General features: G+C 65.3%; 1 protein-coding gene across 5 annotated transcripts in view; it reads right to left on the bottom strand.

Moving 5' to 3' along the window:
• Positions 1-14,047, bottom strand: part of CASKIN1 (CASK interacting protein 1) — a 181,177-nt gene that overhangs the window by 39,272 nt on the left and 127,858 nt on the right. For all 5 annotated transcript variants that reach the window (XM_075133371.1, XM_075133372.1, XM_048865856.2 and 2 more), the window contains exons 5-10: positions 13,238-13,333; positions 12,211-12,341; positions 4,425-4,533; positions 3,218-3,326; positions 2,170-2,264; positions 947-1,064 (exon numbers count right to left, since the gene is read on the bottom strand). In XM_075133371.1, the coding sequence (XP_074989472.1) occupies positions 947-1,064; positions 2,170-2,264; positions 3,218-3,326; positions 4,425-4,533; positions 12,211-12,341; positions 13,238-13,333 (658 nt within the window). The remainder of the gene's footprint in view (positions 1-946; positions 1,065-2,169; positions 2,265-3,217; positions 3,327-4,424; positions 4,534-12,210; positions 12,342-13,237; positions 13,334-14,047) is intronic.

Genomic DNA, 14,047 nt, shown 5'->3' with positions numbered 1-14,047 from the left:
CGCAGAAACCTCCCCCACTCCCAGCACCCAACCCCGCTCCACCTCGCAGGCAAGCCCCTGGCATCGCGCCCCAAAGAGCCACGCCCAGGCCCATGGAGGGCATATGGCCCAGAGGGGAGATCCCCTCCGCTGCCGGCGCGGCCCATGAGAGCTGATCTCTGCTGGCAGGGAGAGAGCAAAGGGCCGCATGGCCCAGCCTGGATGGCAGTGGGTGCCAGGCCAGCACAGAGGGTGGGCACTGCGTGCCCCCATGGCCGGCTGCAGCGCTCAGCATGTGCCTGCATAGCCTCCCCTCCCCCGGGGGCAGGGTGCCACAAGCCAGCCGGTCACTGCGCCCCTGCAGGGTTTGCGCGGGAACAGGATCGTGGCCCCTTGCCAGCTCCAGCAGCTCCGGTCCTCGGGGCGGTGCTACAACCAGCTGCTGTGGAGAGGAGCAAGGCCCTGGGTGTGGGGAGGGCAGATGGGCTACTAAGAACAGAAATCCAGGGCCAGATTCAGAGCAGCGGTGCCGGAAGGGGTGACTTCCCGCTCCGCGGCGGGGCAGCTATGACCTGTCCCATAGGAGCTCTGCCAGCTGGGAGCCGCACAATCAGATCTGGCCACGCCCCTTCCCCAGCCAGCCACGCCCACCGTTGAAGCCACGCCTCTCCACGCAGGCCCCAGGCCACATCACGTGGGACCTTGGCCACGGCCGAAGCCCCGGAGGAACCTGGCCCCGCGCTCCCATCTCAGCTGAAAGTCGGAGCAGGGCTCGCACTCGCAGGGTCCCTGCTCCTGGCGGCATCTGGCAGTGCCCCTTGTACCCTCCCACGCTACCCGTGGGGCTTATGGGGCTTGCAGGCCCATCCGGGGAGACCCAGCCCAGGCCCGGTGCCTGGGTGCTGGGTGCGGAGGCGGCAGGGCCTGACGTGCGCCGGGCGGGGGTTGGGGAGGGACGGGTATTTGCCTGTGCGCTTGCTGATCGCTTCCACGAGGCTGGACGGGAAATAGCCCACGCGGTCATTGCCGGTCCGGTTGTCATGGATACAGCCCTTCCACCTGCCGTCCGCATGCTGCTCCAGAACCTGCACAACAGAAAGGCCTGGAGAGGGGGGCGCTCGCTGGCGGGACTGGGGCCCGGCCGTGGGGACGGGAACCACCGGTGAGAGCCAGCCGGCGGAAGAGGAGGGGGCAACATCCTGCTCCAAGCGCCTGCCAGCGAGGGCTGGTACCCCGGGCTGGCACCCCGGGCTGGCGGCTGGTGATCTGCTGCACCCATCTCGGCAGCAAGGGGGCAGTGGCACTGGGAGGGACCATAGGGAAGGGCCCGGCGCTGGCCAGGTGGTGGGGTGGGGCAGGGACCGTAGGGAACAGCCCGGCGCTGGCCAGGCGGTAGGGTGGGGCAGGGACCGTAGGGAACGGCCTGGCGCTGGCCAGATGGTGGGGTGGGGCAGGGACCGTAGGGAACGGCCCGGCGCTGGCCAGGCGGCGGGGTGGGGCAGGGACCGTAGGGAACGGCCCGGCGCTGGCCAGGCGGTGGGGGGGGGGCAGGGACCGTAGGGAACGGGCCGGCACTGGCCAGGTGGCAGGACTAGAGGGGCAGGCAGAAGGGGCAGCCCGTGTCCATCTCTGCCCAGGCACGACTCTGAAAGCAACCAAGAACGCGTAAAGGGCCGAACTCGGTGACTGACGGCTCAGACGTTGGGGGCGAGTCTCCTGCCAGCCCATGGACTTGGGTGGCAGCCCCATCCCTCCAACATGAGGGCGGGCTGCTCCCATCTCTGCAAGCGCTGGGTATGGCCAGAGCGCTGCTGCCTTCTGCCTCCCTGCCCAGCCCCTCGCTATGGGGGCAAGGGCTTCTCTAGTCCTTTCCCATCCCGGCTAGTCCTGCCTTCTCCGACCGGGCTCTTTCTACCCTCCTCGGCATTGGTCCTGCCACCCGCAGCCCAACTGCAGCCTGAGCCCACCATTGCGGGTATGCCAGCAGCTGCCTGGGCAGCTTGGTGCCAGCGAAGGGCTCCTGGCTTGGGGCACTAAGGGGCAGTAGGCTCCTCCCTTCCCGTGAGCAGAGGGGGGCTGAGGGGCAGGCTGCTGGAGGGAGGGGACTTGGGTCATGGGGGCCGTGAACCCAGCCCCAGCCTGGCCCACCGCTGCCGGCACTGACCGCGCCCGGCTCTGCAAGCAACTCACGGTGATGACGTCTCCGGCTTTCACGTTCAAGCTGGTCAGGTCGTAGTTGTTGCAATAATCTTTAACGGCCCTGACCTGCAGCGCTGCCGAGGCATCTGCCGAGAGAGCAGGAGGGAAGCGTCGGAGAGAAAGCTCCACAAAGTAACCTCCCTCCCCCGCCCCCCAGCAAGAGCTCTGGGCTCCCTGGCGAGTAACAGGGGACAGGAGTCCCCTGTAGCTAGAGCAGCGACGAGAGAGCACCCACTGCTCCAGCAATGAGCCGCGCCAACCCGAACCTGCGTGAGCACTAGACCGGACTATCCTGTTCAGCCACAAGCAGGCGCCATGTGTAGCCGAACCTCAACCAGGCCCGGCAGAGCATTACAGGATCCTAGGATGAACACAGTGGGTGTCCAAGTGAGCTCTGTGCCCGGTCCACATCTGGTACAGAGCCCCTGCCAGGGAGCCCACAGCCCTTTGCAGAATCAGAACCGAGTCACCTGCCACTGACAGGCAGCCACCTCTGGGGGAAAACGTGGCAGCTGTTTAACAGCAATACCACTGAAGGGCTGAGAACAGTGATAACGGACATGACTGTCCTGGAGCAGGAGTTAGGCTGGGGCGCATGCACTCCAAGCAGCTCTTGAGTTGATACACTCGACCTTCAGAGGTGGGTCAGAGTCCAAGCCCCAAGCCCATCAGGTGGCCGGGAGCTCCCTGCGCGTAGCTCTGCCTGGGCTGGCCAGACACTGGGCCACAAATCCCCTTCCTGGTGCAGAGGAGCCGCGACTTCGCCTCCTGAGTGTTAAACGCCTCAGCCGGGGGGGGGGGGGAGAGCATGAGGGGCCGCGGCGTGAGCCCAGAACTCACCTCCCACCCCAGGGCGGCAGAGCAGCTCAGAGCCGGCTGGGAGTCACCGCCCTGCCCTTGGCAACAGCAGAGCAGGCAGGGGCTCTGCTCCCATCAGCACGGATGGCAGCCAGCGGAGTGCACTGCTCCCCCACCCTGGTGGGAAGGGAGGGGACCCCAGGCACCCCCAGCACCCGCCCCTGGAGGGAACCCCCCGTACCCCGCAGCATCTGCTTGATCTCCTTGCTGGCTTGGGTGGCGGTGAACTGGTGGACGATGTCCAGCGCCGTCTGGCTGTAGGTGTTCCGGATGTGGGCGTTGATCCCGCTCTGAAATACGGAGAGACCGATGCGGGGAGCTCCAGGCTGGCCACGGAGCTGCCCCCTCTCCCCCACTGGCCACAGCAGCCACACCCAGCCTGCCGGCAGCTCAGGGGTGCCACGGCGAGACCAGCGACTCCCGCTGGGACAGACGCCCACATGCTCTCGGCCTCATGAGCCACGCGTGGGCTCAGCAAACGGCCCCCCCCAGGCTAGCACCACCCAGCCAGCTGCATCGTGGGAGCTCCGTGGAGGCCTGGGATTGGGCAAGCACTGGTCAGTGCCCACTGCATGGGCAGCATGTGGTCTGCAGGAACCAGCGCGAAACCCACGGGGTGATTGGGGGCGGGCTGGTTATAGGGGACTGGGGGGGGTCACAAAGCAGCCTCCCCTCCCCTGCAGTCCAGGGCGAGTCAACGCCCCACTCCTGGCTCTGCCCACGGGGGGAGGAGAACCCAGGAGGGCCCCACTTCTGCAGGGATGCCCCCTGGACGCGACAGAGGCCGAGCGGGTTTGCACATTGGACTCTCTCTCTTGGCCCCCCTCCTTCCCATTCACTTCCTCCTCTCAGCGGCCCCCCGCTGCAGTGCATCGGGCAGCAGCAGAGCCCCCAAGTCCAGAGCGAGGGGCTCCTGCTAGCAGAGCCGGGGCGGGGGGCAGAGCCGCCGCGCTGGCTGGGTAACTGGGGCAGGGGGTGAGCAAACACGACAGCCAGCGGTGCCCCAGCCCTGGCACAGCCGAGCCGAGCTGTCAGTCGCCGGCCTCCTTATGCCGCCTTCCCCCGACAGAGCGCCCCCAGGAGGGTGGGCTCCAGGAATGACTCAGCCACACCACTCGGCATGGCCCAGCGCCCCAAGGACATCGGGGGCAGCTGGGCAGGGGGACGCTCATTTCACGGTCCCCTGGCAAGCCAGGCTGAGACCCTCCTGCACTGGAAGGGGCCCGCTAATGCCCTGATCCTGCCCTGGCAGAGCCGTCCATGGGGAACGGACCATGTCCTGTTCTGGCACCAGCCCTGCTACCCCAAGACAGGAGAGCTCCTCTGCCCCGTTCAGCAGCTCCCCCCGCCCCCCCCCAGCACATGCAGCATGACACAGGGGCCCTTACGTCCAGCAGGAGGCGCACCACGTCCGTCTTGCCGCACAGGGCTGCCTCGTGCAGGGCTGTGCCCGCCTTGGTTTGCCGGTTGATGTCGATGCCAGCCTGCAGCAGGAGCCTGCCAAAACGGCGTCCAACAGCGGTTAGTGACGCAAGCCGGGGGAAGGGGGGAGAACAGGGGCAGGCGGGTGCAAGCTCCCCACATGCAGCTGTCCCGGCACCCCTCACTCCTGACCGGCAGCCCCCCGCCCGCCCAGCCCTGCCCTGCCCCACAGCTCTGGTGCTGCCCCTCAATCCCGACCCGCAGCCCCCTGCCAGCCCAGCCCTGGGTTCCCCCCCACAACAGCTTTACCAGTGCCCCTCACTCCTTACCCGCAGCCCCCTGCCAGCCCTGCCCTGCCCCCCAGCTCTGGTGCTGCCCCTCAATCCCGACCCACAGACCCAGGGCAGGGGCTGCTGTTTATGCCAGATTCTGTGGCAATTTCGTCCCGCACCCCAGCCCCTCTCGTGGGTGTTTTTCCCTTGAGTTGCCGAAGCAGGAGACGTGCTGCGCTCGTCCCACGGGTGCCCACGTTGGGCGGGACCCAGCTCGGAGGGACTCAGCCCCTGGCCCACCCGTGGGGCATGCAGTGGGGCACCTGCGCTCTGTTCCCCCCACTCCGCACCCCCACCAGCCACCTGGGACATAACCGGCAGCCCCCCACCCGGCGCCCCCACCCACAGACACGCCTGGGATTGCTGACGGGCCCGGGAGACGAGCGTGTGACTCCAGCCCTCCCCCTCCATACTGCAGGACCCGGGGGAGCAAAGGACAGGGGCTGGGGGTGAACAGAGAGGCAGCTGCCTCCATCCCGGCTGCAACTGCAGCAGGTGGGAGCAAACCTGGCACTGCCAGGAGCTACTGCTACAGGCAGGTGGCTGTGAGGTGCGAAGCCAAGGGGCTGGGGGGGTCCGTCTCATCTGCACTGCCCAGCACCGCATGCCTTAGCCACCTGGGCAGAGCATCACCCACGGCCCGATCCCACCCGGGCACCACCCCCACAGGACTCTGCCACTTCAAAGACACTGCCTGGCCCTCCCGCCTGGCCGTGAACTATCACGAAGGAGGGGCAGTGCTGAGCCACGGGGCCAGCCTGCAGCGGGCAGACAGTCAGTGCAGCAGTGGGCACGGCCCTGCGCTCAGTGGTAGCAGAGCGCGCCCAGAACATCACAGGATCAGGCCCACAATGCCAGTTCTCCCAGGTCGGGTCCCTTGTCACCTTCCTCCCAGGCCCACGCAGGCCAGCACAACACACACACGCTTCCTGGGGCAGTCGGCCATGCCAGCGCTGCCAGGGGCAGGCACCCGCCCCCAGCCCTCTGACTGGCCTGGCTCCCTGCACGTGCTCCGAGTCACGTCGGCTGCCAGACGCCATCCTCGCCCTGTTCTGGTCACTCCCTCTGAGGCCCCTGGCTCCGGCCTCTGTCAGAAGACAGGACACAGGGCTGGCCGGGCCGTTCGTACTTTCCGATGGCAGAAACCCACGCGTGCTGCGCCCGGCCCCTTCTGTTGGGGAGCAGGGAGCCAGACTCCAACCTGGCTCGTGCAGCATGAGTCCTGGGAGCCGCGTTTTAAAGGGGGCGAAGAATGACCGGGGAGGATACCGGGAAGAGCCACAAAAGTGCTTCAAGGGCTGGAGAAAACAGTCGAGAGAGACAAATAGCTCAGCCTGTCCAGCTTGGGCAAACCAGACCGAGTGACTTATTACAGCGTCCAGGCCGGGCCTTTGGTGGGGAGACACTAGGGGTGCTAAGGACCAGGACCCAGCAGAGACAGGCAGAACAAGAGCCAGTGCCTGGAAGCTGAAGCCACACAAATTCCAGCTCAAAATAAGGCACGACTTGTCACCGGAGAGGACAGAACGAGCTGCCCAGGGACCTGGTGGATTGTCGATCCCACGAGGGCTTCAAATAGAGCCTGGGAGATGCTTTAGTCAAACCCAAGCTCTTGGGCTCGGTGCCGGAGTAACTGGTGACATTCTCAGACCCGGGCGAGGTTCAGACAAGATGAGCAATGCTCCTTTCCAGCCTTCAACTCTCTGCCACAGCAGCTGGATTATTGAGTGAAACCACCCACAGGCCCAGCTCCAGCCCCAGCTCACTCCTCTCCTCCTCAACAAGAACCCCGCGGGATGCCCGGGTGGCCCCGAGGCTAGAATTCGGTGGCAGGACCTCCTCCCAGCTATGCCATCAGCCCAGCGTGACTCTCTGAGCTCCAGGGAGAGTTTGCGAAGATGCCAGGGAGAGAAACCCATTGTTCTTCCCTTGGAGAATGCGCTGGCTAGCTAGGAACCCCTGAGCTCCAGCCACCCTCGGGCTGCTGGCTTTAGCAGAGGACGCTAGAGAAACGTACACGGAATCCAGGCTCGCTTTGCTGGAGACACAAGAACACCCAGCACGGAAAAAGGAGCAGCCTCGCTGCAGTGAGCGAGACACAGGAAGCAAAGGGCCAAGAGCTCTGTCATTGGAGCGATGGAAGGGGCTGGCGGGGAGGAAGGGAGTTATTTACCCCTTCCCGTAACACATGAACCAGGGGGCACTCCATGAAATTAACAGGCAGCGGGTTTAAAACCAACAGAAGGAAGTGCTTCTTCACACAACGCACCGTCAACCTGTGGAACTCCTTGCCAGGGGATGCTGTGAAGGCCAAAGTATAACTGGGTTGAAACAGTAATTAGACACGTTCATGGAGAATAGGTCCATCAATGGCTATTAGCCAAGACGGTCAGGGACATAACCCCACGCGCCAGGTGTTCCTAAACCTGCCAGAAGCTGGGAGTGGACAATAGGGGATGGATCAGTCGGTAATTGCCCTGTTCTGTTCATTCCCTCTGGGGCACCTGGCATTGGCCACTGTTGGAGACAGGACACTGGGCTAGATGGACCATTGGTCTGACCCAGTGTGGCCGTCTGTATGCAGTAGCCCAGGGGAGGAGAAGGTTCTTGGGACAGCGTTTACCAGACTTGCCCCGTTGAGCAGTTACTCGACGAGCAGCCCCGAGGGCGTACGCTCCTGTTTTGTAGCCCTCAGTGTGGGCCGGCCCCCCTTTGTGCAGCGGAACACAGGCCATATCTGGGGCCCCGAAACAAGGCCTGGGACAGCTCCACCTAGAACAGGGAGATCCCGGGGCGGGGGGGGGGGGGGGTTGCACGGCTTTTCAAAGTGCCATGTCGCCGCTGGAGCCATTTCGTCACCCGCCCCAGAAGAGCCGGGGTGGAGCGAAGGCGGGACACAGCTGGGCTCCCTTAGGTCTCGGCCCACCCCCCGACTCACAGCGGGGGTCAGACCTGCCGAGGTACCTGGGCTCTGTCTCCCTTGTGCTGCCTAGGAGTGGGGTGCTGAAGTGACTTTGCAAAGCCCGGGCACCAGGCTGCACCAAAGCCCTGACAGGATGCGATGCCGGAGGCTGCTGCTGGGGAGGGGTGAGCACAGCTCTGGCTAAGCCAGGGACTCAGGACGTCTCCCCCGTCCCATGGCCTGGTTGGACCCGCTCCCCCCGAGACCTGCACCCATGTGCCACAGAAGCTGCCCTTTCCCCTCCAACCGCCCCGGCTGGCAGCAGGCTGCACGCGGCCCCCAGGTGCGGAAGTCAGGGCTCCACCCAGTGACTGGCAAGGGGCACGGATTTGCTAGAGCGGGTTATTTTCAATGAGCTGCCCAGGCTGTGGAGCTGGCGAGCACCAGTCCGTGATCTCTGTAGAGCAGGCAAAGGAAGAGGGTCGGGCCAGGCCTCAGAGTGAAAGAAACTCTCTCCGGAGGACGCTGCCAGCTGCTCACCCCCCCACTTCCCCCAGCCTGGCAGCCGTGAGCTGCACTGCACCTCCGCAGGTGAATGCCGTCCGGAGATGCCCAGGAGGGTGGGGAGCTCGGCATTACCACCGATGAGGTCAAGAGTCGGATCCAGCACGACAGCTGCTGCCAGGCTCCGAGATTAGCCACCAGGCTCCGGCGCCTTCCGCTGAGACCTAAATCCTGATTAGAGGGTGTCAAGCCACAGGCAATTTGCTAAATGAATCCAGCAGCCAGGAGAGGCCTTGCCCTCACTCCACTGCCCCAGGGGGGAAGATGGAGGGGGTCCTTCATCCCATTGCCAGCCCTTCACAGGCCCATGATCCCAGCCTAGCAGGTCTCTCCCCACACCAGGGCCATCTTGGGTCACATGGGGGCAGCCGGAGCACGGTATTGCAGCCACTCACAGCTGTAGACGGTGGTGCAGCCTAGAGACACAACAGCCGCCAGCATGTGACACAGCCGGACCGCTCAGATCCAACCTGAGCACCAGCAGGTGAACGGCAGAGCTGGGCACAGAACCCTGGTGTCCTGGCTCCCAGGCCATGCAGAACGTTGGCCCGATTCTCTCGGCTCCCACTAGGCTCTTGGTCCAGCCCCTGCACCCGTGTGTCTGACGTGCACAACGGAAGCCAGCTCCCAGCTCTGCCCCTGGCTGGCTGGCGACCGTGGGAGAGGCCCCGGGGTGGTGGCAAATTCCTGGCAAACTGGACATCTTTGGGGGCAAAATCTCCACCTGTCAAATGTTTTCAGGTTTTAATTAAAAAAAAAAATGGCAACGAGGGTCAGGGTTTGGCAAGTGCACCCAGGTGTTTTCAGTTCCAGGTTTTTGATGAAAACCAGCAAGAATTCAGAAGAAAAATATTTTGCTTTCAGCAAAGGAGAAAATCCTGTCGGGAGCCTGAGACCATGTGCTGGGCGGGGGGTGGGGGGGGGGGTCCAGAGGCCCCTGCTGTTTGCCCAGGGACCCAGAAGTCCAGATTCAGAACCCAAGGGGCAGAGAGCAGAGGAAGGGGGAGGACAGTCCATCCCTAAGGCCTCGTCTACATGAAGGAATTGACCAGCAAAGCCATCCCCGGGTGACCCCCCAGCATAGACGTTCTTCTGGAACAGAATCACTTTTATTCTGGAAGAATTACTCTGCTTCCGAGAATTACTCCACTTCTCTTCCGGAATAGAGTGTCCACACAGTAGCTAGTCCGGAGTAGCTCTGCCCGTCACCTTCCCCGTGCAGTTATTCCCTTTCTAGCATCTCAGTGCAAAACAACAGCATGAATGCTGGGCCACCTGGGGACGCCCGAGACACGGACCCCTGCTCAGTCCCCCCTCCTGGAGAGACCCCACAAGGGGAGGCACTGGGTGTCACTCTCTGGCACCCCGCCCAGGCCAGGGTAGAAACGGGCTCCAAAGAGAGCTCTGGCCAGCCCCTCTGGGCTAGCAGGATGCTGGGGTGGGGGGCAGGGAGGGGAAACCCCCGCTCAGCGAGCAGGTGTGGTTAGAGGTTTCCCCACTTGCATGCACAGCCTGGCCTGGGGGAGGGGCCACGCAGCCCCTGCAGTGAGAGTAGCACTGGGGGAGGGGGGAATCCCCCAGGGCAGCCGCCTCCATGGGACTCACGGAGGATTTGCAAGTGGCAGATTATGGGGCTAAGAGGCTGTTCTCGGGCATCCTGTGAGGGCAGGGGCTGGGTGGCTCTGAGAGGCGGGCACCTGGCTGGGGGCCTGGCCTTGCTCTAACAGGTGCTGGGGGCCTGGCCGTGCTCCAGGTGCCAACAGGCACGCGGCTCCTGCTCCGTTCCCTGCCACGGTGGCAAGAGCAGGGACGGGCGGCAAGCCGTCTGACCTGGGCCGCTCTTCCTCCCACCATCGCAGCCCTGGGCACGGGACCAAACGCCGCTCCCGCAGCCCAAGCATCTCCTCTGCCAGCGGGGTGGCAGCTGGTCCCCTAGGGGGAGGTCCCTGGCACCCTTGGCATGGGGCCCACCCCATTCACAGCTGGCTCCCTTGGGGCTGGTCTGCCACGCGCCCTGCCTTGCGTCCTGGGAGCGCTCCGGCGGGCCAGTGACCCAGCAGCCTGTGCTCTGGGATTGCAGTGAGCTGGAAGCGCCTAGAGCCCAAGGCCGGCGCACGGCACCAGGACTTCGGGGGGTGCTGGGCATCAGGGACGCATCCCCCAGCCCCTCGTCACACTACCAGCCACCTCCACTACAATGCCGCAGCTTCTCCAGCAGGTGTCACCGCTTCAATGAGAAACCTGCACCCGGCCCCCAAGTGCCCAGCCCTGGGGCCTGGCGCTCTCCTCCCCTGAGACCCCCCGCCAAGGGCCAAGAGCCCCTCACCCGAGCCCAGTGTCCCGGGCTGGTGTCCCTGGGGGGCAGCAGGGGAGCTCAGCCCCCCACCCTGGGCCCAGTGCCCGGGGTGGGGGGGAAATGGGGGGAACACGTGAACTCAGCCTCTGTCTGCACCAGGAGCAGGTGCCAGGCTGGATAGGAAATGGCTTTGTGGGGTGCAGCTCGGGGCATGGGGGAGGGGCTCCCAGCCCCCCATCTCCTGGGGTGTGCTTCGCACTGGGGAGTCAGACAGCAGTTAAGCCTCAGGCCAGGTTCGCCGCACTAACAACAGAAATGGGCTTGGAGCTTTTCCGCCAGTCCCTGAATTGCACTAAATAGTAAAACACTCACAGGCTAGACACGCAGGGAATTAAACGACCCACCAGGGATTCCCGCCAAACACCACAGCTCGCTGCAAGGTGTAACCCCTTCCACCCACCACTAAGCATTCTACCAACCCTCCATGCCCCTCCCAGGGCACTGCCAGGGAGACAATCTTACACCCCCTTCCCCAAACCCCAGATGCTCTTCCTGCATCACCGAAAGGCAGCCAGTCTGGGGTGGAACGCAGCAGCTGTTTAACGGTGCACGGCCATACTGCACAAGACGTGGGGACAGAAGGGAGGGATCCCGGTGCACACGGCGCGTCAGGAGGCCAAGCCAACCAAGCTGCTAGCACGGACCTTCGCGGTGAGTTGCCAGCGAGCTCGATCCACGAGCCCCGAGGCCGGGACAGTGTGTTCTTTGGCTTTGGACTCTCACCCTGCCACTGCCACTGAACCAGCTGGGTCTGGGCAGGGCCTGGGGCTAACCCCTCATCTGCAGAAACTGCCACGGGATCGCTCTGGGCCCTCCCTGCCGCTCCACCACCACTGGGCCCATGTGCTACATCACTGCCAGCCCTGCCACCTGCATGGCCCCACCTCGCAGCCAGCGGCAGCCTCCCCAATCCTTCTTGCCTGGGGGGGCTGCAGACGCCGCCTGGCAGCCAGGATCCCCGGACTAGGACCCAGACAGGCAGCGCCCTCCCGCCAACCTGCCAGGGTGCTGGGAGCTGCAGCCCTGGGTTCAGACGCCCGCTCGTGGCAGCCCCCTGTGACCGACGGGGCAGGCCGTGCCCCAGCCGTGACCAGAGCACTCAGCTCAGCAGGGGAGGACACGCAGCGAGCCAGGCCCTGGCGCTAGGAGGGGCCTGGCCCTGGGGGCGCGGCTGCGCGTAAGAGCCCAGCTTGGTGGATCCTCCAGTCATGAACCTTGTCCCCGGTCCCTGCAGCCAAGGCAAAGTGAGCATCGTCCACGCACGCAGCCCCCCAGAGCTCTCGCCTGCCGCTGCCCGCCGGGATGGGCGACGCGTGCCCCATCTGCCTGCGCCCACGTCAGGAGCCTGACTCCTGCCAGAGGAGGGGTGCGCCCGAGGGGGCAGCGACAAGGCACCTGGGTTCAGCGCAGAGCATGCCAGGGCAGGGGGCCCTGGGCCCCACAGCCGAACGCCGACAGCCCCATGAGACCAGGGATGAGCCGGGGCCAGAGACCGGAGTCACCAGCTGCCAAGGGGGCGTCTCTCTCCAGCAGCCCCTCCCCGCATCGTCCCCCACGGCGGCGGCAGGGGCCCTCCCCCGGGGGGGGCTGGCGCTCACCTGATGATGTCGATGTGCCCATTCTTGGCTGCCAGGTGCAGGGGGCTGGTGCCGTTGGGGTCGGTGGCGTCTCCCGGCTTGGGCTCCAGCAGGGCTGTGCACATGTTACTACTCAACAGCAGCTGGACCACCTGGGGACCCGGAGGTGGAAGGGAGACGTTTCAGAGACGGCTCGGCTCCCCTGGCGATGCACATCCCCGCCCGCGGGCGGGACGCGGCCCAGCGACACAGTGCAGAGAGCACGGGCTGGGCCACCCCCCACAGCACCAGACCCTTGGGGTGCGGCGACGCCTTGAACCGGATCCCCGGGGCAGGGCCCGGGCCGGACCGCAGGGCAGGGCGGCCGTTTACGGGTGGGCTGCTGGCCACGGACAGGCTGGCGTCTTTCAGCGAGCCGGAGAACGTTCCGCACTGGCCAGGAGAGCCCGGGCAGGAAGGTTTGTAAAGCATCAAACTACCCCCCGTTTCTTCTGAGCCCCCGGGGCTGTTTGCCAGGCGGCCTGGCCCACCGCCCCCAACCGAATGCTGCCCCTGCCAGGGGAGCAGCCCTGCAGCCCGGAGCCAGCCTGCCCTGCGGCTCCCGGGACACACTGTGCTCCGCCCTGCCTTTGGGAGCCACCATCAACAGGTCAACTCACCTCCCCCGGCCCCCTGGGGGCGTCCCAGCCCCTGGCTCCCTGTGCCCCCCGCCCCAGGCGCTACGTGCCGGCTGTGGGAATGCAAGGGAGTATTTTCTCAGTCTCAGCCAACGTGGAGCAGGAGGGACACTGGATCCTGCCCTGCGTCTCCCCAGTGTGACTCCAGGGCAGTTGGGGAGTGAATCCAGATTTCCCCTGCTGGAAGTGAGAGCAGGATCCCGGGGGCAGAGTGGGACCCCGGGCAGGGGCAGGGCGAAGCTCCCCACGCACACGCAACCCCAGCCCTGCCCAGGGAGGGGGTTGCCAGGCCAGCTGAGCCCTGCAGCAGATTCCACTGGCGCTGCTGCCCGCGACGTCGAAAGGGGGCTCAGGCGTCTGGACGGACTTACCCCGACCCGGCCAAACTCACACGCCAAGTCCAGGGGCGTCTTCCCGCAATTGTCCATGATGCACGGATTGGACTGGTGCTGGAGCAGCATCTCCGACTGCGGGGCGGACAGAGACGGTGGAGGTCAGCACGACGCCCCACAGAGCTGGCATAGCACACAGAGCCCGGCCCGCCCCTCGGGGCAGGGGCATCAGGGCAGCTCCAGCCAGGGCAGGAACCAGTCCAGAGTACGTGGCACCGCCCCAGGCTGCCCGCTGGAGACTGCACTCTGACGCTGGCTTGGCCGGTGCCCCCCAATCCCTGCCCGCAGCCCCCTGCTAGCCCAGCCCTGGGCCCCCCCACAGCTCTGCCAGTGCCCCTCAATCCTGCCCCACAGCCCCCTGCTACCCCAGACTTCTTGGAATGCCAGTTACGCCAAACTGAAGGGTGATTCTGTGATAGGGAGAAATGTCCTGCCAGGACGAGAATGAGACCAACCAAGCTCACCGACGGATAACCAGCTGTGATACATGTGGCCAGGCCTCCACCCCAGCTGCTATCCCAACTCACCCTTCAGTCTCCTGCCCTCTGGCAGGGGCACACCCCCTCTGCCCCTTGCTATGGAAGGACACACAGAGCGCCAGCCAGCCAGCGCCTACTGCCCATGTGAGCAGGAGCCTGGGCAGGGCCCAGCAACACAGCCGCCAGGCCCGCTGGCCAGCGCTCAGAATGCCCCAGGGAAGAAAGTTGGCTCAGGGACAGGCAGCTGAGCACATGGTCTTGGCCAGCCCCCGGGTGCAGGGTCCCCTCCCAGGATGCTCCCCATCCTCCC

Source organism: Caretta caretta, chromosome 10 (genome assembly GCF_965140235.1).
Source record: "Caretta caretta isolate rCarCar2 chromosome 10, rCarCar1.hap1, whole genome shotgun sequence".
Taxonomy (NCBI): domain Eukaryota; kingdom Metazoa; phylum Chordata; order Testudines; family Cheloniidae; genus Caretta; species Caretta caretta.
The sequence above is the reverse complement of the archived record's forward strand: the minus strand, read 5'-3'. Positions and strand labels throughout refer to the sequence as shown.